Source organism: Aspergillus ambiguus, assembly GCF_047715705.1.
Source record: "Aspergillus ambiguus strain CBS 117.58 unplaced genomic scaffold BDV59scaffold_1, whole genome shotgun sequence".
NCBI lineage: Eukaryota > Fungi > Ascomycota > Eurotiomycetes > Eurotiales > Aspergillaceae > Aspergillus > Aspergillus ambiguus.
In genome coordinates, this window is record NW_027395514.1 from 1,300,077 (window position 1) to 1,323,390 (window position 23,314).

Here is a 23,314-nt window from a genome sequence, read left to right on the forward strand (position 1 = left end):
GTATGGCTGGGTGATCCGCGATGGGACCAAATATGGTCCTCGTGGTGTTGGGAAACTTAAACTTGGACGGGGAAAGGCGATGAGGTCTGTCCTGCCCCGCGGGGGAGGTTGATTAGATTACGAGAAATAGGTCAGATAACACAATGACGCGATTGTTGCTGATAAATTGTTGTTTGCTTTGCGAGCTGGTTGGGAGCGCAGAGACCATGTGATAGACCCGGTGCGGTGAGAACCTAAGCGAGGTGACTGCCAAACGATTGAACGCCAAGTGGAATAGCAGTGACATGAACAACCAAGATGATCAATCCAATGTGCAGGACATAAAAAGACTTGGATGTTGATCGGTGGCGCTCTAGACCTGTCGATGAAGGCGGGCACGGACGAAGGCGGTGTGACGGAAGTAGCCGAACGCATGCACAGAATCCGAGGACGAGGTGGGAAGGACAAGCAGCCGCTGAGTTCACCCGAATAATAGGCGATGCTTGATTGATGGGTACCGTGAAATTGCAGCGGCTCCGCTCCTTATCGGGTTCAATTTCCCAGCGCCAGAGATCGGGGCCACGGGAGGGAAGCGGGAGTCTACCCGGATGCCGACGATCCTCGGAGACTTTTGATTGGATTTTTGGTTCCGTGGACGGGGATGGTACATTCTGGCATTGGTCAGCACGCGTGGAAGCAGAATGAATCGAATCTTTATCAGGCTGCTGGGTGCATGAATGATTGCTGATTCGTGATTAGTCCTTGATGGTGGGGGACGGGGACGGAGGAGAATCATCGAGAATAGAACCAGATGGAATCAGGGGGATAGATGATCTCGAGAGGCACATACTGTGTACTCCGCACGTATCATAATCCTGAAAAGTGCGAATTATGCCACCGAGGTAGAAACATAGGCATCGTGTGGTTGAGACGCACGAGTCCAGCGGCTGAATAATGTAGATATCCAGTTAGGGCTTGGTGCTGGGCTTCCGAAGGGCCAATGACAACCCCGGAAAGGCAGAATCGTCAGCCGCGGGCGGTTGCTGACTGATTCTTTTTTTAATTCCCGACCTTATCTCCGGGACACTAGCCGCATTGGGTTATTCTTCATTTCTCCCATCGACGACCATCCGAATTCGTTTCTATCAACTTCTCCCCTCCTTCATCGTAAGTCGACTGTTTTTCAACTCTCCCTTGGCCCATGCATCACGGCCTATCCTGATCGCTCCTCCCGATGGCTGACTTTCAAGGCGACCTCTCCCAGTGAAGCTATCAGGTTCCAAATCCATGCCTGACTCATGTGGACTCATACCCACTCACTCTTCCGGACCCACCATAGCTCCTATTTTTTTCCCTTTTGCCATCCTTCTCTGCTAACGACATGGACTAGTCTGGGTCACTAGATCCACAGTTCGGCTGTCGTCGATAACACGGATATTGTGTGGCCTCGTTCTGCCTTCTGATTGACTGGTTAATTCCGTCTCTGCTCGGATGCCAAACGTTGGACCCTGTTGCACTCGGATTCCTGACAAATCCAACCATTTTTTCCCGCTTCGCCATCCGGAGTTAGTATCGGAGTCAGCCGTTTATAACCATGATGCAATGCCGTTTCTCTCTCTTCTATTCTTTGTCGGCCTCATAGTTGTGGCATGGCGGTTGTATATTTGACCATCTCCCCTCTTTGAAAGACAAAAGCCAAACCTCCGACTATAGACTTTCTTTTTCCTTTTTTCCTTTTCGTTTCCTTGCCATCTGTATATACTTTTATACCTGCATATTCTACAACCTTTCTATATCTCTTGCCTTCTTGCCTGACAAGCAGGGATCTCCATCTCAGGCATACCTCCCAGAATTAATCTTTATTCTTAGTGACTCGACCACCTTTTCATTCGATACCCCCGAAAACCGTGCCGATAAAAGGGCTCTCCACTACTAGCCATCACGAAATGGCTGACGAATCTCGTCAGCCACAGGACTCCCTCAATGCCCCCCCTCCTGGGGCGCAGGAGGAGGTCCATACTTATAGCAATCAGGTTGTCTCTTCAGATCATACCTTGTCATCCAACTCGACCAGTGTATCCGACTTGTCCGTGGAGGGCCGATGGGGTGAACAGGATCAGGGCGAGCCCGTCTCCCGTCGGGCCGCCATGGAGGATTTTGAGGAGATGAAGAAGGAATTGACTCGTCTGAGTCTTCACAAGACCCGCTCGACCACCAGGGAAGGTTCTCGACTACAGAAACTAGCCTCCGCCCGCGCTAGCCACGCTCGTGACGAAGAAAAGGCTCTCGATGAAGAGGATGAGTCCGACGAGTACAAAGGTGGCTTCGACCTCAGCGACTTTCTGATGGGTGGCCACCTGGAGCGACGCACCACGGCAGGAGAGCCCGCGAAGAAGGTGGGCGTGGTCTTCAAGAACGTTACGGTGAAGGGCGTTGAGACTGGTGCCTCGTTCGTTCGCACGCTCCCGGACGCCGTCGTAGGTACCTTCGGGCCAGATCTGTACAAGATCCTTTGTCGGTTTATCCCGCCGCTTCATTTTGGGAAACCCCCTCCCGTGCGGGACCTGCTGCATGACTTCAGTGGAGCCATCCGAGAGGGAGAAATGATGTTGGTGCTGGGCCGTCCCGGTGCCGGTTGCTCGACCTTTCTGAAGACCATCGCGAATGACCGAGATGCGTTTGCTGGAGTCGAGGGTGAGATTAACTATGGAGGTCTCTCGGCCAAGGAGCAACACAGACACTTCCGTGGCGAAGTCAACTACAACCAGGAAGATGATCAGCACTTCCCCAATCTCACGGTCTGGCAGACCTTGAAGTTTTCTCTGATTAACAAGACCAGAAAGCACGACAAGGCTAGCATCCCAATCATCATCGATGCCCTGCTGAAAATGTTCGGCATCACCCACACGAAGGACACCCTCGTTGGTAATGAGTACGTTCGTGGTGTTTCCGGTGGCGAGAGGAAACGTGTCAGTATTGCCGAAACTCTTGCAACTAAATCGTCGGTTGTCTGTTGGGATAACTCTACCAGAGGTTTGGATGCCAGTACTGCTCTAGATTACGCCAAGTCCCTCCGTATCATGACGGACGTCAGCAAGCGGACCACCTTGGTTACTTTGTACCAGGCAGGCGAGAGTATTTACGAGCTGATGGACAAAGTTTTGGTCATCGACGGGGGTCGCATGCTCTACCAGGGGCCTGCCAACGAGGCCAAGGAGTACTTTGTCAATCTCGGATTCTACTGTCCGGAACAGTCCACCACTGCCGATTTTCTTACTTCGCTTTGTGACCCGAATGCGCGCCAATTCCAGCCTGGCCGTGAAGCATCGACGCCCAAGACCGCTGAGGAGTTGGAGGCTATTTTCAAACAGAGTGACGCGTACAAGCGTATTTGGAATGACGTCTGCAACTATGAACAACTCCTCCAGGAAACCAATCAGGAAGACACCCGCCGTTTCCAGAAATCGGTTGCGCAGTCAAAGAGTAAAACCGTTTCGAAGAAGTCGAGCTATACCGTCTCCCTCGTCCGTCAAGTTCTGGCTTGTGTGCAGCGCGAATTCTGGCTCCTGTGGGGTGACAAGACTTCTCTCTACACCAAGTATTTTATCATCATCTCTAACGCTCTGATTGTCTCGTCTTTGTTCTATGGTGAATCTTTGGATACGAGCGGCGCCTTCTCACGCGGCGGTGCCCTCTTCTTCTCGATTCTATTCCTCGGTTGGTTGCAGCTGACTGAACTGATGCCTGCAGTCACTGGCCGTGGAATAGTTGCACGTCATAAGGACTACGCTTTTTACCGCCCATCTGCCGTCTCCATCGCCAGAGTGGTAGTGGATTTCCCGGCCATCTTTTGTATGGTTGTGCCGTTCACTATCATCGTATACTTTCTGACTGAACTCGACGTGGATGTTTCCAAATTTTTCATCTACTTCTTGTTTGTGTATACGACTACTTTTGCCATCACGTCTCTGTACCGTATGTTCGCGGCCTTATCCCCGACGATCGATGATGCGGTGCGGTTCAGTGGTATTGCCCTCAACGTCTTGATTCTGTTCGTTGGTTACGTTATTCCCAAACAAGACCTGATCAATGGATCGATCTGGTTTGGATGGCTGTTCTACGTGAACCCGATCTCGTACAGTTACGAAGCCGTCCTATCTAACGAGTTCGCGAACCGTGTTATGGAATGTGCTCCTTCTCAATTGGTTCCTCAAGGCCCAGGAGTAGACCCAAGGTACCAGGGTTGTGCTCTTACAGGATCTGAGCTCGGCCAGACGAGCGTCTCCGGAAGTCGTTATCTCGAGGAAACCTTCCAGTTCACCCGGCATCACATGTGGCGCAACTTCGGTGTTGTCATCGCTTTTACCGTCTTGTATCTTTTGGTGACCGTTGTTGCTGCTGAGGTTCTTTCTTTCGTCGGCGGCGGCGGCGGTGCCCTAGTGTTCAAGCGGTCTAGCCGCTCCTCGAAGATGAAGGCACAGACTGGCAAGCCCAACGACGAGGAGAAGGTTCAGAGTGCGAATGACAGTGCAGCCTTGTCGCGTGGAGAAGCCCAGTCGTCTGGTAACCCCGACACTTTCAACCGAATTTCTTCTAGCGATCGGATCTTTACTTGGTCGGATGTCGAATACACCGTGCCTTATGGCAATGGAACGAGAAAACTTCTGAACGGTGTTAACGGATACGCAAAGCCGGGTCTTATGATTGCTTTGATGGGTGCTTCTGGTGCAGGAAAGACCACCTTGCTCAACACCTTGGCTCAACGTCAGAAGATGGGTGTCGTCACTGGTGATATGCTTGTCGACGGACACCCATTGGGAACGGACTTCCAAAGAGGGACTGGGTTCTGCGAGCAGATGGACCTCCACGACAACACCTCGACCATCCGTGAGGCTCTGGAATTCTCAGCTCTCCTCCGACAGGAAAGACATGTTCCCCGGCAAGAGAAGCTGGATTATGTCGATCAGATCGTCGATCTCCTGGAGCTTGAGGATATCCAGGATGCGATCATCGGATCTCTGAACGTCGAGCAGAAGAAGAGAGTGACCATTGGTGTCGAGCTCGCTGCCAAGCCTAGTCTTCTTCTATTCCTCGACGAGCCCACTAGTGGACTCGACAGCCAAGCTGCATTTTCGATTGTGAGATTCTTGAAGAAGCTCTCCCAAGCCGGCCAGGCTATTGTGTGCACGATTCATCAGCCCTCGTCCATGCTCATCCAACAATTCGACATGATCCTGGCTTTGAACCCTGGCGGTAATACGTTCTACTTTGGCCCCGTGGGCAAGGATGGTTGTGATGTGATCAAGTACTTTGCGGACCGCGGGGTGGTTTGCCCTCCATCCAAGAACGTTGCGGAATTTATTCTCGAAACCGCCGCAAAGGCGACTCAGAAGGATGGCAAGGCTATCGATTGGAACGAGCTGTGGCGCAACTCTGAACAGAACCGCAAAATCTTGGACGAAATCCAGCATATCCGGGACGAGCGCAGTAAAATCCCCATTGAGGAGAAAGGCGTGCAGTATGAGTTTGCGGCTCCCACCTGGGTCCAGACGCGTCTGCTCACGGAGCGTCTTTTCAAGCAATACTGGAGAGACCCGTCTTACTACTACGGAAAGCTGTTTGTTAGCGTGATTATCGGTATCTTTAACGGTTTCACCTTCTGGATGTTGGACAACTCTGTTGCCAGTATGCAGAACCGGATGTTCTCGATCTTCTTGATCATTCTTATCCCACCCATCGTTATGAACAGTGTGGTGCCCAAGTTCTACATCAACCGTGCACTCTGGGAGGCCCGCGAGTACCCTAGCCGTATCTACGGATGGTTTGCTTTCTGCACTGCCAGCATTGTCTGTGAAATCCCGATGGCGATCGTCTCTGCACTCATCTACTGGCTCCTGTGGTACTATCCCGTTGGTTTCCCGACCGACTCCAGCAGTGCCGGCTACGTCTTCCTTATGTCGATGCTCTTCTTCATGTTCCAGGCCAGCTGGGGGCAGTGGATCTGCGCGTTTGCGCCGTCCTTCACTGTCATCTCCAACGTAAGTCAACCTATTGCATCTTCCTGTCTCCCACCAACTACTAACACAACTTCAGGTCCTTCCATTCTTTTTCGTCATGTGCAACTTGTTCAACGGTATCGTCCGTCCGTACAAGGATTACCCTGTCTTCTGGAAGTATTGGATGTACTATGTCAACCCCGTTACCTGGTGGCTGCGCGGCGTGATTTCCAGCGTGTTCCCTTCAGTCCAGATCGAATGCGCCTCCCAAGAAGCTACCCACTTCAACCCGCCCCCGGGTCAGACCTGCCAGGAGTATGCGGGCAACTTCGTTTCCAACATTGCGGGTGTCGGATACCTGATTAACGGTGACGCCACCTCAGACTGCCAGTACTGCCCTTACAGCAACGGCTCCGAGTACATGAAGACCCTCAACGTCCATGACGGCGACAAGTGGCGCTGCTTCGGCATCTTCTTGGCGTTCGTCATTATCAACTGGCTCCTTGTTTACTTCTTCATTTACACCGTGCGTGTTCGCGGCTGGTCCTTTGGAATTGGCTACGTGTTTGGCTTGATTGGGGCCGTGTTCGATGGCGTGAAGAAGCTCTTTTCAAAGAAGTCGAGTAAAGAGCAGAAGTAGATCATTTGTCAGTGATGCTCTCTTGGTCTTAGAGCGTTTCAGAATAACAACAAAAAGGATTTTTTTTTGGAGGATAGAGAAAAAAAAGCACTTTCTTTTGTTCGGATAGACAGCGCGCATATATAGGGCGTCATTGAATACCAATACTAATGTTCATATATTCGTGTCCAATACCTAGGTACTGTAGATAGCTTCCCTCTTCTCACCCTCCAGACGCACCCTCACCTCAACACCCAAACAGCAAGTACCCTCGTCGAACCATACCTGACCGACCGAATATCCCAGGCACTTCCCAAATTTGAGCCGGTAGCCTGCTTCAACGATTGAAACGCCTTGTATTGCTTGTCAGTACTTAATCTATGTTCTTCAGTGACTACGAACCAGCAGGAACATCTCAGGAGGTTTAATCTATGTTCCCCCGTACTATACCAGGGAATCATTATTTCAGAAATACGTAAGGTTACTTCCCGTCCAGTCCTGACCTGATCCAAGTACCGATCGCCACGATTAATGTGTAAGAAGAAATGCGAGGGCTTGAGGAGAAGTTCCGCTAGGGAATTAGCAAGAATAGATAGGCAATGAAGCCGAAATGTACCCCGCTGGTCGTCCAATAACCGGAGGCATCTGTCGTCGTACCTCACTCAGCCTCCATGAAGAACCAAGGCTTTCTTCTAGCCCCGAATCTTTTCCCAGGAATAACCATTGGCACAGGGACTGCCTCTCCAAAGCTATCTAGCATGTCTCCAGACTCTTTGTTCCCAGATGTGACCGCAGAGCCAGAAGCCTGGGTTTCACAGGCCTTGCCTTTTGGATCTTTGGTCTCTGTCTGTTCAATGACAGGCACGAGGACGCCGCACTCCCAGTTCCGGCAGTTGAGCTTGGGACCTTTAGTCGCGCGGTCCTGGACAAGTCGGCCCCTAGTCTATATTAGAGCTACATTTTGGACATATTTGAAAGGAAGTCGCCAACTCACCATGCGCTTTCTGACAAGTTCGCACTTCCGATATAGGCCCACGCGCGACACTGTCTGTTATCCGGTAGTTGGATTGGCTCATCGGAACGCACATATATGAGCTAACGGAACAAAGCCGTTAGACGGAAACCTGCGACTGGAAATAGATTTATTGCACGAGGACTCACCTTGTTATGCATCAACACCCCGGACCGTCGGCTCTCGCAATCCCGTAGGACTTGGCTCGGGAATGTAGGACTGGAATACCACTTCGACTGGAAGCAGATAGTGCCGGCGCTTGGGGTGCCGCCTTTCGAATTGCTAACGACACCCAACGAGGGGAAATAAACTCTGAATCTGTCCTTCCATTCTGCGGCGGTGCGTTCGTCGATGGATTCCGGGGCATGGGAGCTCTTGTTGGCTGCGAGCCGCTTTGCGTTGCGGAATGTGTATTCGATCATACCGTCATCACCTTGGCATGCAAAATAAATTGATCTCATGAATTCGTCGCTCAGGTTCCCTATGGATGATGTCACGAAGTCAATGCTGAGCGGGCTGGAGGTCCGCAGCCCAAGGGAATGCACGGCGCGTCCCAGTCCACAGTGGCCTGTCCGAGTGCGTGACTCTCCGACATGGGAACCGCCACTGTTTTGTCAGATTGTAGGAACTTTTTATCAGAGCGATAGACACTCACATGCTATGAACGAATGCGATATGCGCGGTTTTGCTGAAGTCATACTCATGCAGCTTAGAAATGATCATTTCGTACGCTGTGCTGGCCTCCAGGAAGTAGATCAACTCTTTTTTGAAATCGGTATCGACACCTTCGGAGCCCGGGTCTAACCGTGGAAGGTCGATGAGGAACACAGTGTTTTCCATAACACCACCCATTTCGCCCCAGTCATATGGAGTCAAGTTGGCTGTTGGGACTACGATTCGGACGTGCCCAGGGTGGAAGAGCACCATCAACTTTGAGTGCATGCAGTGCACCTGGCCCTCCATTGGCGGAAAGCATAGTTTCAAATTGCGCATGGTGGTTGTTTCTTGCCTATATTGCCTTTTCTATTCAATAGATAATCATTAGCTCAGTCGCAGGAGTGATGGAGGCGTGTTTAACTGACCGTGGCTTCATCCTTGGCCTGCATAATCAAGACAAACCGGGTGTTGGCTACATCCATTTTCGAGAATAGCCAGTCGATGTCCCACATGAATGAGCTCACGGCAGCAACTTTCAGATCCGATTTCTGGAAGACTTCCTCAATCTTGATGTCGTCACCCTGTCGAAGACAACCAAATGTCCACGTCTTCTTAACCACTCCATTTGGGAATTGTACCGAAGATTCAGTAGATGGGGCTTGAGGCTTCAGGTCAGTGCTGGCAACGCCTGTACTGGAGCTATTAGAGTTAATCGAAGCGTCAGTTTGTGCACTTGGAACTGCAAGATAAGGCCCATCATAATTCCCTATGGAGGATTTCTCAGTCTTCGAATGTTTGGTTCTGGGATGATCTGCCCCAGGGGTATTTTCTGCTTTCCTCTTCGCAAGCCGTGCAAGACGTTCCTGTTCCATCTGCTTTCTGTCCAACCCCAAGATCCCGGACGGTTGATGAGGCCGTTGCTCGGCTGGTAAAGCGGAATTCTGACCCGGAGTTTTGTCCAAATCTTGTAACTTGTCACTGTCTTTGACGGTGGGGATCTCCATAGGACCATCGTCTTCTCGAGTGAGGTCTTGCATAGACAACGCGATGGCTTTCTTGATGTCCTCATCTTCGCTGTCATTATCGACGGTTTCATTGCTACCACTGTCGGTTTCAGAGCCAACGACTGAGTTCGACTTGGGGAAAACCGGGATCACATCAGAGTCGGAGTCCTCCGCCGTCAAGTCGACAACATCATTCGGGTTTCCGTTGGATTGGCTATTCTCACTTGGAAACTCACCCAACGAAGCAGCGATGGCCGCTCTAAGATCGGGATCATTCACATCGTCCTCACTGCTCATTTTGAGCGTCTGTGAAGATCGACGTGCGACAACGAAGGGTTCACACGTTGTAGGGGAAAAGTCCAGGTACGAGACACGACGTCACCAAACTTGGGGTACGCGGCTCAGGAACGGCGGATTCTTCCGACTTCAGATCTCGCCTGAGGAATATATTAGTTATTATGAAGATATGACAGGAGAAGTAGAAGGATATGTAAAGGCTGAGAAAGGAAGAGAAGGAGGAGGATGGGGGAGACGAAGTTGTTGTGCTGAAAGAAGTAATCGGAATACAATAAGGCTTATCACCACGTGACGTGGGCGATGCTGGTGCCTTGATGCCTGGAGCCAGTATGTAGAACACAACATGATTCTAATAGCGCCTTAGATATTCCGCCTATACTGGTCTAAGCTTAAATCCCCTATAGAATAGGTCCTTTGTGTATATCAAAAGGGTGCACAGGAGAGCCTAAACGCAAAGAAATGTATGCCACGATTATCGAATACCTGTACAGTCTCGGCTGATATAGTAGACATTCACGTCGTAACATGCACTTTATTCACTCAGCCCACGCTGTCAACCACGTGGTTCATCTACTGCGAGGCTCAAGCCTCCTCTACCACTCACTTTCTCACTTCCATACCACTCCTGATGTCGGCTCAGCGAATAACCATCCGATCCCGCAGGGTTAACTGGGGGCCCGATGTGAATACAAGAGAGATCGACACAAGTCACCAAGAAGAGAAAAAGTCAGAAGCTTCTTCGCCCATCCAAAAATACAATCGACTCGATCCTTCCAACCCCGGGTGAGCCGATCACTATCGTGTCGCTAGATTGATCCCTCACTAACCGCACATCCGATTACAGTATCACCGTTCGATTCTATAAGTTTGCGAATGATGTACAGGGTGCAGCTGCTCCCAAGCTGACCGCGCACGAAAGGCAGGAAAGCTATCGCAAGCTTATCGTTAGTGAAGCGAGCAAGCTGGTGCGAGACGTCCTGATCAGCGGCAATCGATACCTGCGTTGTCACCTATTTCGTCTCCCGATTGACGTCAGGTGCAGAATCTATGAGATACTGTTTAGAAGTGACAATGAGGCTCTGGAAATTGGCAGGCTTCCACGCTGCAGGATAGCAGACTTGGCCATTCTCCAGGCGTGCCATGCCATCTACCACGAAGCGACGATTGCACTCTATCATTCGTTGAGCTATCGCAGACTTATCCTCCGGTCATACGGGGATTCCTCTGCACGCCTGCTTCGACGCCATCCATATCGACTTGGATGCTGCCGCAACAAGATGTACGACAAATGGCTCGAATATCCATGCCGCCTTGAACAGGTTGATTGGCAGAGATCGTATGGCTCTGTAATCTTTCTTATTGGGGCGGAGGACTTCAGAATCGCGGTAAAGCGTCGTTGGGATTTTGCAGATTTCATAACGACTTTGAGGATGGCCGAGCCGCTGAGGGTTCATTCTCTCACCATCGTCGCTACGGAGAACTGGAACCCTCCTGGCTTCAACGAAACCGACCTAGTTAAGGCCCTGTTTGGCGGCGCATTCCAGTTCCTTGGAGAAATCAGGTTCAGAGGCTTCACCCCGGACGAAAGGGAGAGACTGTGCCAGCTTGTTCATTCACTAAGAATCCCGACCCTTAGGGTTGAGCGCAAGAAGAAAAAGATCCAGGGATAAGGATTCTCGATTTGGATTTGAAAGTGTGTAGCCTGGGTGGCTACTGGCGGAGACGAATGGGGAATCATTGATTCAGATCGGAGGAAAGTTCAGTGTGCAGTCCCCATGCATTTAGCGTTTACTTTATCATTGGTGAAATTAGATTAGAGAAGGTGGAGACGTAATTCGTACTAGGCCCTTCGTCGTGCTCGGAACAGGATCATTCTGGCAGATTATATGCATCGTAGGACAAGGTCTATTATATCGAAGAAAACATCTCGATCAGCATCCGCTGTTTCAAGCCCAAGTCCGACCACGAGCAGACGCTTTTCGCTGGGGTTTTTCATCGCAATAGCGCTAGCGATTTGACGAGCATAGAGCTGACCAACTGTGTCATGACCGGGAGCCCTGCCACCCAGCAATGAAGTGGCAGTCAGACTGCTCAGTGGGAGAAGACTGTCATCTCCAGAATCGGAGAACGTATGCATCCCTTCTGTTCCTGGGTTTCTATTTTCCATCGGGACATGCAACTGCAATCGGTCAATGTAACGGAATTAATGAGGATGTGCGGATTGCAGCTGTGCCTACATACCCAATGCCCAAGTCTTCCTTTTTGCGAAATCGTTATCAAAATCCTATCACTGAAGCTTATGCGCATGACATCTGTTTGGATTCCCTTTACGACCCCGGCAGCTTGCTTGGTAGCAGCGGGAAAGGGAAGGTTTAAGGTTTCCTGAAACTGGTTGAGATCGAAAGGATCAGCCATGTTGGAGGTTGTATGTCTGGTCCAAGAAGACCAGCGATACTTGGAGGCTGTTGAAGATCGTCACAGTACTCCGTAAGTGGTGGTGGACGTCCGGGCGGTGAAGGCGGTAGACTGGACTTTATCGCCCACCGCTTTCCGGCAGAATTTCACCGCCGCCTGATTTTTTCCGTCAATCTTCCTGCAACGGTCACCACCCACTCGCTCGATTTTGCTCCTGTGAGAGTAATATTCCTTTGTCCTTTGTGAGACAAAGGTCTTATTACATATACATCATGCCGAAGTTTGTTCCCCGCCAGCGCAAGCAGAAGAACAAGCAGCGCGATGCAAGAGCCGCTCCGGTTGACACCAATGCGGCCGAGATAGCGCCGACCTCAAGAAATGACAAAGAAGCGAGGCGAGAGAAGCTGAGGGAGGAATTAAGGGATCAGAATCCTAAGGGCTCATCGAAGAAACAAAAACGCCTGGATAAATACATTGTGCGCAAGATTCGGCCCAGACTAACTTTCGCGACAACGCTGTTCTAACATCTCCCGCAGGAAAATAAATTAAAGAAGGAAGAAAATCTCGAGCTGCTGAAAAAACTCGCGCAGTCGAAGATTGATACGTCGGTCCTTCAGAGTTCCAAGGAATTAGGAAAACGAAAGAGACCCGCTACAGACGACGTAACAGCAGTTGCTGCACCTGTTCGCTCGGAACCCGCCTTTGAGCCAGAATTATCGGACAATGATTCGGATGATTCGCTGCCGCAATTGAAGTCGAATGAGTATAGAGTCGAAGAGGCGCCTAAGAAAGCCGAGCCCGCGGCTGTCGGTAGTGGATTGAAGCGTCCTCTGGAACTTGGCCCCGACGGTTTTCCGATACTAAAGAAGCGAAAACGTGCGCCCAAAGCAAAGCCGACTATTGTAAAGATCCAGGAACCGGAGTGGGATGGATTCGGCTCGGGCGATGAGGATAAAAGTGATTCGGGGAGTGCCGAAGAGGAAGGAAATGACCACGAAGACAGCGGCGAATCGGACGGATCTTCCGCCGGCGCATCCGACGATGGGAGTGAAAGCGAGGATGATGAAGAGGATGAAGAAGAGGAAGATGACGATGACGATGAAGATGAAGAAGACACCCAGCCTCGTCAATCTTCTTTCAAGGCTTGGGCAAGGCAGCAAATCAACGAAACGGTGGGATTCACCCCTACCACCGGCCCAGTCGTGTCTGAAGAACAGCAAGCCTTCATACCGGAGTCCAAAAAACCCGTGAAGAACACTGTCTACGAGGAAGAACCACTGCCCCTAGAGCTTCAGGTGACCCATGGCGATCCCAACAGAAAAGCGTTTACAGTGTCCATCGACCGCACGGAGGAAATCCAGAATGCGCGTCTCGGCCTTCCCGTCGTGGGAGAGGAGCAGAAGATCATGGAAGCAATTCATAACAACTCCGCGATTGTGATTTGGGGTGCTACTGGTAGTGGTAAGACCACTCAGCTTCCGCAGTTTCTTTTCGAAGCTGGCTACGGCCATCCTGACAGCCCCAATCCGGGCATGATTGCTGTGACCCAGCCACGTCGAGTTGCGGCCGTCAGTATGGCGAACCGTGTGGGCGATGAGTTGGGACAGTATTCCGAGCGAGTGTCTTATCAGATTCGGTTTGAGAGCACAGTCTCCAGCAAGACGGCGATCAAGTTCATGACCGATGGTATTCTCATCCGAGAAATTGCCGAAGACTTCTCTTTGAGCAAATATTCCATCATCGTTATCGATGAAGCACACGAACGGAGTGTGAACACAGACATCCTCATTGGAATGGTGAGCCGCATCGTGGACCTGCGGAAGGAAATGAGCAAAGAGGACCCGTCTGTCAAGCCTCTGAAACTCGTAATCATGTCCGCCACCCTCCGCATATCCGATTTCACCCAGAACCCGAGTCTCTTCCGTCAGGGGCCGCCACCTTTAGTGCAGGCGGAGGGACGTCAGTACCCGGTCACCGTGCACTTTTCCCGACGGACACGTCGTGATTACGTCGAGGAAGCGTTCCGAAAAGTCTCCCGGGGGCATCGCAAATTGCCCCCTGGTGGCATGTTGGTGTTCTTGACGGGCCAGAACGAGATCAGACAACTTTCCAAACGTTTGAAGCAGGCCTTCAAACCCACGCAACGTGGCGAATCTACGCAGGCCAGAGTCCAGATCTCGGCGAACGACGCGCCTCTCGAGGCAGAGGACCTGGACCTAGGCGACAATGACCTATCCACCATCGGTAATGACGAAGAAGATGACAGCGACCTTGAGATCACCGGTCTGGACGAGCCTGAGGATGACGGCGAATTCGACCTGGGTGAGGAAGCGATGAGCTCGTCCACGAAAGTTCACGTATTGCCGCTGTACTCCCAACTGCCTACAAAAGAACAGATGAAGGTGTTCGAGGAGCCCCCAGAAGGCTCTCGACTCATCGTTCTGGCAACCAACGTCGCCGAGACCAGTCTGACCATTCCCGGTATCAAATACGTCTTCGACTGCGGACGAGCCAAGGAGAAGAAATACGACCTGGAGACCGGGGTGCAAAAGTTCCAAGTTGACTGGATCAGCAAAGCGAGCGCAAACCAGCGAGCCGGTCGAGCCGGTCGAACAGGGCCCGGCCACTGCTACCGTCTCTACTCATCTGCAGTCTACGAGAACGAGTTCGCGCAATACACCGACCCTGAAATCCTCCGGACCCCCATCGAGGGCGTCGTCCTCCAGATGAAGGGCATGGGGCTTCACAACGTCATCAACTTCCCGTTCCCCACGCCACCCAGCCGCCAGGGACTAGCCAAGGCCGAAAGGCTGCTGAAGAACCTGGGCGCTCTCACGTCCGCCGGCAAGATCACCCCCATCGGCCAGCGCCTCTCCACATACCCGCTGTCGCCGCGGTTCGGCAAGATGCTGCATATCGGCCACCAGCACGGCTGCATGCCGTACGTCATCGCGCTGGTCGCCGCCCTGGCCGTGGGTGACCTCTTCGTGCCGGAGAACCAGATCGACCCCACGCCAGCGCCCGCCACCGGCGACACAGAGAAGCCGGTGTACACGAACGCAGACCGCCTGGAAGACACCGCGCGCGAGCAACGCCACAAAGACTACGCGCGGGCCCATCGTCTCTTCAGCAAACACGACGATACGTCCGACGCGCTCAAATCGCTCTCCGCGATCTGCGCGTACGGATACGCCGCGGACGGGGATGGGGACGCCTTCTGCGAGCAGATGTTCCTGCGCTCCAAAGCGTTCAAAGAAGCCACCCAGCTCCGCAGCCAGCTGACGGACATCGTGCGCGCCAACAACCCGGGCCTCGTCGCCGCGTACCAGGCCCGCCTGCCCGAGCCCACCGAGAAGCAGATCAAGGCCCTCAAGCAGATCGTCACGGCCGGTTTCATCGACAACGTCGCCATCCGCGCCGACCGCGCCCCCACGCCCCCAGAGATGGAGCGCCCGCCCAAGCGCGCCATCGACGTGCCGTACCTCACGCTGTTCAAATCGCGTGACGGCCCCGCCCACGAGCTCACCGAAAAGGCCGTCTACGTGCATCCGTCGTCCATCCTGGCCAGCCTCTCGGCAAAGGAAATGCCCCAGTACATAGTCTACTCCCATCTACAGCAGTCGTCACCCTCGCTGGTGTCTGACGGCGTTCCCAAGATCCGCATGTTCCCGCTCGTCGTGCCCAGCGGCCTGCAGCTCTCGGCCATCGCCCACGGCACGCCGCTCCTCGAATACGGCAAGCCGATCGGAAAGATGGAGCCCATCGATGGGGTGCCCCCGCGGCGCGCATGCTGGGTCGTCCCATCCCTGGTGAGCGAGCCCGGCCGCGGTGGATGGCCGCTCCCGGCCAAGAAGGTAATACAGCGCAAGGACGCCAAGGAGGGCTGGGTGATTGAAAAGTTCAGTTCCTAACGAATGCATATACCATGCCATGTCCCGGATAGATAGATAGACATCAGCTCATTTCTCATGAAAATAAGTTATGCATGCACGAGCCCCAACGCCAGCCCATACCCGTAACCATATTGAAGAAACGAAACGTTCAATAATTGCCCTACCCTACTCCCGCCGTCTCCGCTCCCGACTCGATATCTCCCCCGTCTCCCGATCCTCCTTGATCCCCAACGCCCTCCGCAACCGCTCACTCTCCTCGATCTTGGCCTCCGCAAGCTCATGCACCTGATACGCCTTGAACTGTCTCTTCTCCTTCGGCGGTGGCCCGGCACGCCGTTCCTCCTCCTCATCCATCTCCTTCAGCAACCGCGCCCGTAACGCCTCGCACCGCTCCTCGATCTCCTCCTCGGAGAGCACCCTCTCCTCATCGCCATCACCTTCATCTGCCTCCCCCTCCTCCTTCCCCGTCCCCTCCGTCTTGCCCTTCGTCTTCCCCTTCTTCGCTACAGCCATCTCCTCCTCAATCCGCTCATTCGCCTCCTCCAGCCGCTCCCGCTCCTCCATGACCTTCACCTCGATCGCGCGCCGCCGGTCATGTTCCAGGATCTGCTTGTCGGGCTGGCGCTGCCGGAACGGCCGTCCGGAGTCGCCGTTCGAGCCAGAGACAGGCGGGTACGGCGCGCCGTAGCCGGCGTTGCGCGGTTTCATGAAGGCATAGTTGCGCTGGACGTAGCCGGAGGTGCCACTTCCACGGGGGGTGGAAAGGCCGACGTTGGAGGACATGTTCTTTTCGGATTCGGTTTTCTTTCGGTGGCGGTTGTTTTTGTCGGCGTCGTTTTGGACGAGTTCGTCTGCTAACTCTTCCTTTTCCTTGGTAGATAAAGTAAGATGATCGGAGGTTTGGGTGATTGTCACAACGGCGCTTTCGTGCGTGGGCTTTGATGCAGTGTGAAGGTTGGGTGAGGTGGATTGGCTGAGGTTCGTTCGGGATGCTGATATGAATCAGTCACGTGATGATAGGGTTGTCCATCGCCAGCACCTACTGGAGATGCCACCGAGCACACATCTACAAGCATCTCGTCTGTACGGTGGGCTCAAAAATGAGAAAGCCCATTACAAATAACTCAGAAATATGCTCGTGGCCTGCTATTTAATTTCTCCGGGTTGGCTCCTCAGGGGTCTGTTCGGCCTAACCTCTTGCTTGTCTCTCATATTCTTGCCCACGGCGCAACGTGTATACATTTACTTCAACGCTACCGAGGTACCTACGTATATCTCATTAGCCAATGCTGGAGCAGCAGTCTTCCTCTTCTATAGCCAATGCGCCATCATCAGCTGCGCGCTACTCACCCTAACTCTGTCGGTGCACCATAAATTAGAGGTTAATAAAGGCATTTATTGGATAGATGGAACAGATAAAGATATTAGGAAAAAAAAAAAAGACTTGTTTCCCAGTACGGGGATATACTCTCCCAGTACGGGGATATACTCTCCCAGTACGGGGATATACTCTCCCAGATACTGTATATCACGTAAGTTCTTTCTCAGTGCGTCCAGTCAACAGAGGTGATAACTTTTCCCGCGGTGGAGCTTCTCTCAAAACCTGAGATATCTTGCACCAATGTAATCTGAAACAGGTGTTCATTCTCGGGGAAGACGAGAAAGAAGTGCCGTAACTTGATGATGAGGTCTTCATCATCAGAGAGGCCGGCATCATCGATCGATAGGAGCACGGAGCAATCGTACTTCCAGCGTTACCTGAGGAGAGGAAGCAAGACGGTCCAGGATGATCTGCCACTGGAGGACGGGGCGGTAGGAATAACAGGATTATGCGTGGATGCGAAAGATTGTGTCCTGTGTATACGGCGAGACATGCTCTTCGTTACGAGCTTGGAGGTGAGTGATCAGGATGGAAATGATGCCAAAATACGTCGGAGGACAAGATACGGTGGATGACATGAATATTCTACATTCTACATAGAAGCATATAGTAATGAAACTTTTCATTGCCTGTATACCGACATAGAGCTCTACCTGCTCAAGACATCCTGCCTATTTCCGGATGCTTCCCGTATGTCCAAGGTCCCATTTTGTTAAAACCGCCGAGGTCTCGTCAAGCGTGCAATGTCCCAGTATCCCCCGTTTACCAAATTAAGACGCCGATCCCTCATGTTTGGACAAAGAGAAAAAGTAGAACCACCGACAAGAATGGAAACGTGCCCTCATTTCATCACATCAAACAAACTGGTTTGCCACAAAGGTGACAGGAGAAAAAAGGCCATGGACAAATTAAATCTGTAGCAAACTGTAAACAACTGTACGGGGGAGTAGACAGAAAAGAGGTAGTAATAAGCAAACGAAACGCAGTCCCCTCCGTAACCCGTATTTTTACGCCGTCATGCGATGGGGGGAAACAGATAATGGTCGAGGATGAACGAATTCGATGTCACGCATCCGTTGAAGAATTCCCATATGTATAGGCCCGAATTAAGGAATAGGTGGCACCCGCAGGTGTAAGAAAAGGAGTAAGAAAAAAATTAGAAACAGTCGAAAGGTAAAAAAAAAAAAGAAAGAAAGTCACAAGAGAAGCAAGAGCAAACTTGAAGTCGTAACAACCTAGGTGGCACCGTTGACTTCAACCGGTCCACTTGGATCTGTACTAGCCGATTCGGATTCGGCCAAGGGTGTCACCGTACTCTTCGCAACGGTCTTGGATTCGTCACCGTTGCCCTGAGTATCGATGGGAGGGGGCGTAGGTGGTGCGGCACCAACCACGGGCACCCGGCCACTCTCCAGCGCGTTCACCGAGCGCTTGGACGGTTGGGGTGAAGACTTGTGAGAGTTGGGCGGTGTCGTCGATGTCGTCTGTGGGGGAACAGGGGCACCTGGCGAAGTCGGGAGAGGAGTGTCGATCAGCTTTTCGATAGCGGTGATCTGCTTGGGGCAATTGCCCTTCTTCACTCCGCTGATAATGCGTCTGATCTCGTCCACAACGGCATCCCTTGGTGGTCCGCGCAGCTGACCGAGTGTTTTCTCTGTGTGAGGTTAGTAAACGATGGCTAGCATGGTCAAGTGAGTACTCACGGATGACATAGTTTCCGTATTGGTCCCGGATCAAGCCTTCCAGAGGGTTCTGGCCGTCCTCATTGGGGGACGTCAACTTGCTGACAATCTGTCGGCGTTGGACTGGTGATCCAAACTCTATACTCTTCTCCACCACGTTGCTAGCAAATTTGTGCTTGGAGAATGCCAGAAGATTCGACATCACGACCGTGATCATACGAGACCGATCCTTTTCTTGGCCATTCTGAATGACATGTTGGATGACGTAGTTACCGAATTGATCAGGGATCAGCCTCGCAGTGCACTCATGGAGTTCGGCCAGAATGGCCTCACGGTCATCCTCTGTGCAGTGTTCGAGCAAGCGTTGGACGACCCGGCACCCATATGGATGGGCTGCCAGCTTCTCCACCTGCCCTAGAAAATCGTTGATTATAAATCGAATGTGCTCGGATGGGACTCGTTCGATCGCCTTCTGGATAACATGGTTTCCGTTCTGATCACGGACACATTTCTGCACGTTACCCTTCAGTTCCAGGACCATCGCGGCCTGTTGGTCGGTGAGGATATGTTCCAGGGCCTGGACGGTCAGTTACAGACGACGCCGGGAGGAGTGGCGGAGACAGCGCTCACCTTTTGTACGACGCGGCACCCATACATCTGGAGAGAAAGTGTAAGAATCTTTCCTCTCATCTGATTGGCCAGGACCTTCTTCTGCGTCTGGTTTCCGTGCTCGAAGAGCTTTTGGACGACGTAATTCCCAAAGACATCAGTCATCAACTGGTAACAATCACCCCTGATCTCCCGGAACACCTGGTCCTTCTCGTCGCTGTTCGCCGTCTCCAGCTTTTGCTGGATGAAACGTGAACCATGCTGATCGCCACTGAACTCGACCACATGGTTATATATGTCCTAGAATCATGTTAAAAACAAGACGAAGGCGGCCGAGGAAGAACGAAATTACCTTAAGCTCATAGCGCTTCGTCCCCTTGTTGTTGCTTCTGAATTCCTCCAGAAGCTGACTGCGGGCGCCCGCAGTGTCCTGATCGCGATGACCCCGGGGGAGGAAAGCAGGTGCACCGAAGGCATTTGGATAGTAGCCAGTCAACGCGTTGATATGTGCTGGGGAATACCGCGACATGTTGTATTGAGACAAGGGGAACCCGGCAGCCGGATTGACGGAGGCCTGGGCGAGTTCTTGCTCGGTGGGGATGGACCGAAGCCGTCTGTCCACCATCCCAGGGTGATTGTCCGATAACCGACTCCCGGAGGCGTTTCGATAATGCGGACCGGCGGCTGTAGCATTCTCAAGGGTTGCGTAGAAGGGACTATCCATGCGAGTATACTCGGTGGGGGAGACGGGACCATCACCGATACGCGACCGGTTGGTCTGGTAAGCATATTGAAGCTCCGGGATAGCTTCCGCCCCGTATCCCGGTACGGCTTGGTAGTTTGTCTCATCGCTGGGGCTAGCGTACCTCAACCGGGCGAGAGAACCGTCGAAGGATTGATGGTGGGCGAGGAATTGTGGGCGGGCTCCAGTGGCCTGTGCGGGCATGGCACTATCAGTGACCTGCAGCTTGCTCAGGCCATTGCCAAGGTCCAGTGATCCCCCAAAACGGCCTTCGAGGCCCTGCGTCTCCGAATGGAAGGAGGGATAAGGGGAGTGCACCGGCCGTTGAGGTGCAAAAGAGGCGGAGTTGTGAGACGCATGCGAGAAGCTAGAGCGCGCCAAGCCCTGTGGCACTGTATCTGGTAGGGAGGTACCAACGGAGGGAGCCATCTCGTCCGATGTTTGATTGTCGAGGGTACCCGAAAAGGTGTGCTTGGGGAACTGGGTCCCCACCGGACTACCGGCGAATGCGGTATTGTTGACATGTCGCCGGCTATCCCCGTTTCGAAATCCACCCAAGCCGCCAAAGGGCATTCCATCACCAGACGGGGAAAGGCCTTCTGTTCCAGCGGCGAGGAACTTGTGGGTGGCCGCGGCGGAGGTGCCGATAGCTGACGAGCGCGGTAGAGAATAGTATGATGTATCGTTGGTCTCGGAAAGGGATACTACGCCTCTTTCGGCGCGAGTCTGGATGGGGGAAGTTGTCATAGCGTTGTTGGGGGCCCTTGCTAAGTTCGTGGATGCGGTGGTCCAAGGGAAGTTGCTGGGGCGGCCGGACCAATCGGTGTCCGACGATGACAGGAGGGAGCTCGAACCGGTCTTGACTTCGGTGGAGGATTCTGGAGAGGCAGATTAATACGAAGGCCGGTGGATCGTGATTCAGTGACTTACCATTTCGGCTGTCGGCCCAGATATTGGCAGAGTTCCAGGTAGAGCTCTTGCCCGTAAATCCTTGACCCATACCGGTATGGGGTCGTGTCCTGTCGCCACCCATGCTAGAAGTGCTCATGTTCGATGCGCGATTCGGCCGTACCTAAATGATCTGGGTTAGTCACACGGTTGTGGCGGAGAAGGACACACAGTCCGACTCACATTATGTACCGTATTGGAGTTTGCCATGGCGGTCATTCCACCGGGCGTCTAGGGAACACGAACTCCAACAAGATGTGAGTGTAGGTGGGAAGAACAGGGAGATGGAGATGTTCCCGCGTGTTGCTTCCGTGGGGTAGTGATAGAGCTCGTGACCGGGTCGAAAAGTTGCGTAAGAATAGAGCAGGCGACCAGAGGGAGTCAGAAAGGTCGGTCTGCAGGACGATGGAGCATGGAGTCAGCCAACAGGTGTAATGAGGGGGAAGTGAGGAGAACTGGGGTTCGCATGGGAAGGATGTAACTCGCGAAGGGGACACGAAGTGAAACGAAGAAAGGGATGGAAAGAAGACACTCACCCGACGAAGGAAGGGGAGAGATAGGCCGGGAAAAAAAAAAAAGACAAAATCGGACACTTGCGATCCACCTGGGGGAGTAACGTGGGCCGGCAATGTACAAATTATACAAGGGATCAATCGAAGGGGGGAACGAAAGGGAGGGCGAGTGGCCGCGAGCAATGCTCGGAGAGAAGGCGAAGCAAGGCGACCAGAGGTCGGTTGGAGTCCCGGTAATGTACAGCTGGTAGCCGTGAAAGGTAAAAGATACGATGATTGATGGATGGATGGATGGGTAGAAGTTGGAAGTTGTAAGCTGGAAGTTGGATAGGCAGAAGAGCGGACTAGACAGGGTGCATGCTCCGGAGGCGTCGAAGCTGGAAGGACACCCTCATGTGCGGTCGTGTGGAGGGAGAGAGGAAGGGACGACCGAGAGGATTGACTTCAGCAACGAGTTTGTTGAAAGGGTTCGCCGCAGCAAGGGGGAGGGGAGACGGGTCGAACGAAATTGCAGCTGGTATGGAGCGGAATGTGCTTGTTGCGCAAATGGAGGAAGGATCCGACGTGATTAGTGGAGCGTCGAAGGAAGGGAATGTGGGCGAGAGACAAAGCACGGCATTAATGTAAAGCAGCTGTGACACAGACGAAAGCAAGCATGACACCGTGGAAGATGTTGTGGGTGATGCTTGGATTCCCCACTATGGCGGAGATGGAGGAGATCGCGAGAGGCCGAGGGGGGTCGGAAGGCGAGAAAAGAGGAGAGGGGGAGAAAGGTTCTGGAGAAGAGTCGAGAAAAGTCGAAGAGCGTAGGAGTGTCAGAGGAGGAGAAAAGTGTTGGGAAAAAGAAAGGTGAAAGAGATGTAGCACAAATCCAGCACTCCAGACCCCAACGAGAGAGACAGAAGACGAGAAGAGACGAACGGATGGACGGTGGATAAGAGGATAGAGTGGAAGCAAGAATTAAAAAGCCAATCCAGGACCAACGGAGAGAAAGAAGAAGAAAAAGCAGATGGAGGTGAAGAAGAGAGGGAGGGAGAGAGAAAGATGATAGATAAGCTGGAAAAAAGATGCTGCGAGTTGAATTCTTTTCTGCCCTTTACCGCCCCGTGACCAGCCCAGTACAAGTCCGTCGTCCAGCTCTGGCCGATCCGTCGATCCCCTCATTCCAGCCAGTCTACACGCCTGCTTTCTTGTCGTCCCGTCATCCTCGACCCGTGGTCTGCCTGCTTGTCAAGGTTCCTGAACACGTCGTCTACCAGAAGCTGTCCCGTCCGATGGGTCATCGATGCGGTTGTCAAGTAATGAACTCTGATCCGACCGAGAGAACCCGTTCCTGCCCAGTGATTCCCTGGTACAAGCGTCTGCCTGGAGAGATCCTCCTCCTAGTAGGGACGGGCTCTACGAGGGTCCAGGGGTCTTGGGAGACATCAGAAGGTCTGGTTGTCGAGGCCAATTGATCAATTGACCGTAGCCGTCTAGCCTTCAGAGGCTGGACGAATGCCCAGAACGGTCAAATTAAGCAGTCCCGATCGGATCCACTAGAGTATAGCTTGATTTCAGGACGTGAT

The 23,314-nt window shown here is 52.7% G+C and overlaps 8 protein-coding genes across 8 annotated transcripts; 4 read left to right on the plus strand and 4 right to left on the minus strand.

Annotated features, from left to right (window-relative positions):
* The first annotated feature begins 1,145 nt into the window (after positions 1 to 1,145).
* Positions 1,146 to 1,776, plus strand: BDV59DRAFT_167152 (uncharacterized protein). Its single transcript, XM_073687843.1, has one exon. It carries the CDS (start codon positions 1,471 to 1,473, stop codon positions 1,645 to 1,647), a length of 177 nt encoding a protein of 58 aa, XP_073553334.1. The 5' UTR covers positions 1,146 to 1,470; the 3' UTR covers positions 1,648 to 1,776.
* Positions 1,777 to 1,925: 149 nt separating this feature from the next.
* On the plus strand, positions 1,926 to 6,615 carry atrF (ABC drug exporter AtrF; the record flags this gene model as incomplete). Its single annotated transcript, XM_073692930.1, has 2 exons — positions 1,926 to 6,017; positions 6,073 to 6,615. The coding sequence occupies 2 exons, from the start codon at positions 1,926 to 1,928 to the stop codon at positions 6,613 to 6,615; spliced, it is 4,635 nt and encodes a 1,544-aa protein (XP_073553335.1).
* A 538-nt stretch (positions 6,616 to 7,153) lies between these two features.
* On the minus strand, positions 7,154 to 9,796 carry BDV59DRAFT_6396 (uncharacterized protein). Its single transcript, XM_073696815.1, has 5 exons — positions 8,689 to 9,796; positions 8,262 to 8,629; positions 7,756 to 8,212; positions 7,589 to 7,689; positions 7,154 to 7,532 (listed from the first exon to the last, which is right to left on the minus strand). The coding sequence occupies exons 1-5, from the start codon at positions 9,562 to 9,564 to the stop codon at positions 7,253 to 7,255; spliced, it is 2,082 nt and encodes a 693-aa protein (XP_073553336.1). The 5' UTR covers positions 9,565 to 9,796; the 3' UTR covers positions 7,154 to 7,252.
* An 800-nt stretch (positions 9,797 to 10,596) lies between these two features.
* BDV59DRAFT_6407 (uncharacterized protein) lies at positions 10,597 to 11,340 on the plus strand. Its single transcript, XM_073696817.1, has one exon. It carries the CDS (start codon positions 10,842 to 10,844, stop codon positions 11,232 to 11,234), a length of 393 nt encoding a protein of 130 aa, XP_073553337.1. The 5' UTR covers positions 10,597 to 10,841; the 3' UTR covers positions 11,235 to 11,340.
* Positions 11,341 to 12,058, minus strand: BDV59DRAFT_6406 (uncharacterized protein). The gene is made up of 2 exons (XM_073696816.1): positions 11,806 to 12,058; positions 11,341 to 11,743 (listed from the first exon to the last, which is right to left on the minus strand). The coding sequence occupies exons 1-2, from the start codon at positions 11,977 to 11,979 to the stop codon at positions 11,447 to 11,449; spliced, it is 471 nt and encodes a 156-aa protein (XP_073553338.1). The 5' UTR covers positions 11,980 to 12,058; the 3' UTR covers positions 11,341 to 11,446.
* Positions 12,059 to 12,251: 193 nt separating this feature from the next.
* BDV59DRAFT_197473 (ATP-dependent RNA helicase ECM16) lies at positions 12,252 to 15,890 on the plus strand (the record flags this gene model as incomplete). Its single annotated transcript, XM_073692931.1, has 2 exons — positions 12,252 to 12,455; positions 12,516 to 15,890. The coding sequence occupies 2 exons, from the start codon at positions 12,252 to 12,254 to the stop codon at positions 15,888 to 15,890; spliced, it is 3,579 nt and encodes a 1,192-aa protein (XP_073553339.1).
* Positions 15,754 to 16,827, minus strand: cwc21 (U2-type spliceosomal complex subunit CWC21). Its single transcript, XM_073687844.1, has one exon. The coding sequence runs from the start codon at positions 16,653 to 16,655 to the stop codon at positions 16,038 to 16,040; it is 618 nt and encodes a 205-aa protein (XP_073553340.1). The 5' UTR covers positions 16,656 to 16,827; the 3' UTR covers positions 15,754 to 16,037.
* A 1,485-nt stretch (positions 16,828 to 18,312) lies between these two features.
* Positions 18,313 to 21,954, minus strand: BDV59DRAFT_6421 (mRNA-binding protein PUF3). The gene is made up of 7 exons (XM_073696820.1): positions 21,771 to 21,954; positions 21,418 to 21,629; positions 21,217 to 21,358; positions 19,897 to 21,164; positions 19,566 to 19,844; positions 18,957 to 19,512; positions 18,313 to 18,907 (listed from the first exon to the last, which is right to left on the minus strand). The coding sequence occupies exons 2-7, from the start codon at positions 21,451 to 21,453 to the stop codon at positions 18,489 to 18,491; spliced, it is 2,700 nt and encodes an 899-aa protein (XP_073553341.1). The 5' UTR covers positions 21,454 to 21,629; positions 21,771 to 21,954; the 3' UTR covers positions 18,313 to 18,488.
* Between the last annotated feature and the right edge of the window lie 1,360 nt (positions 21,955 to 23,314).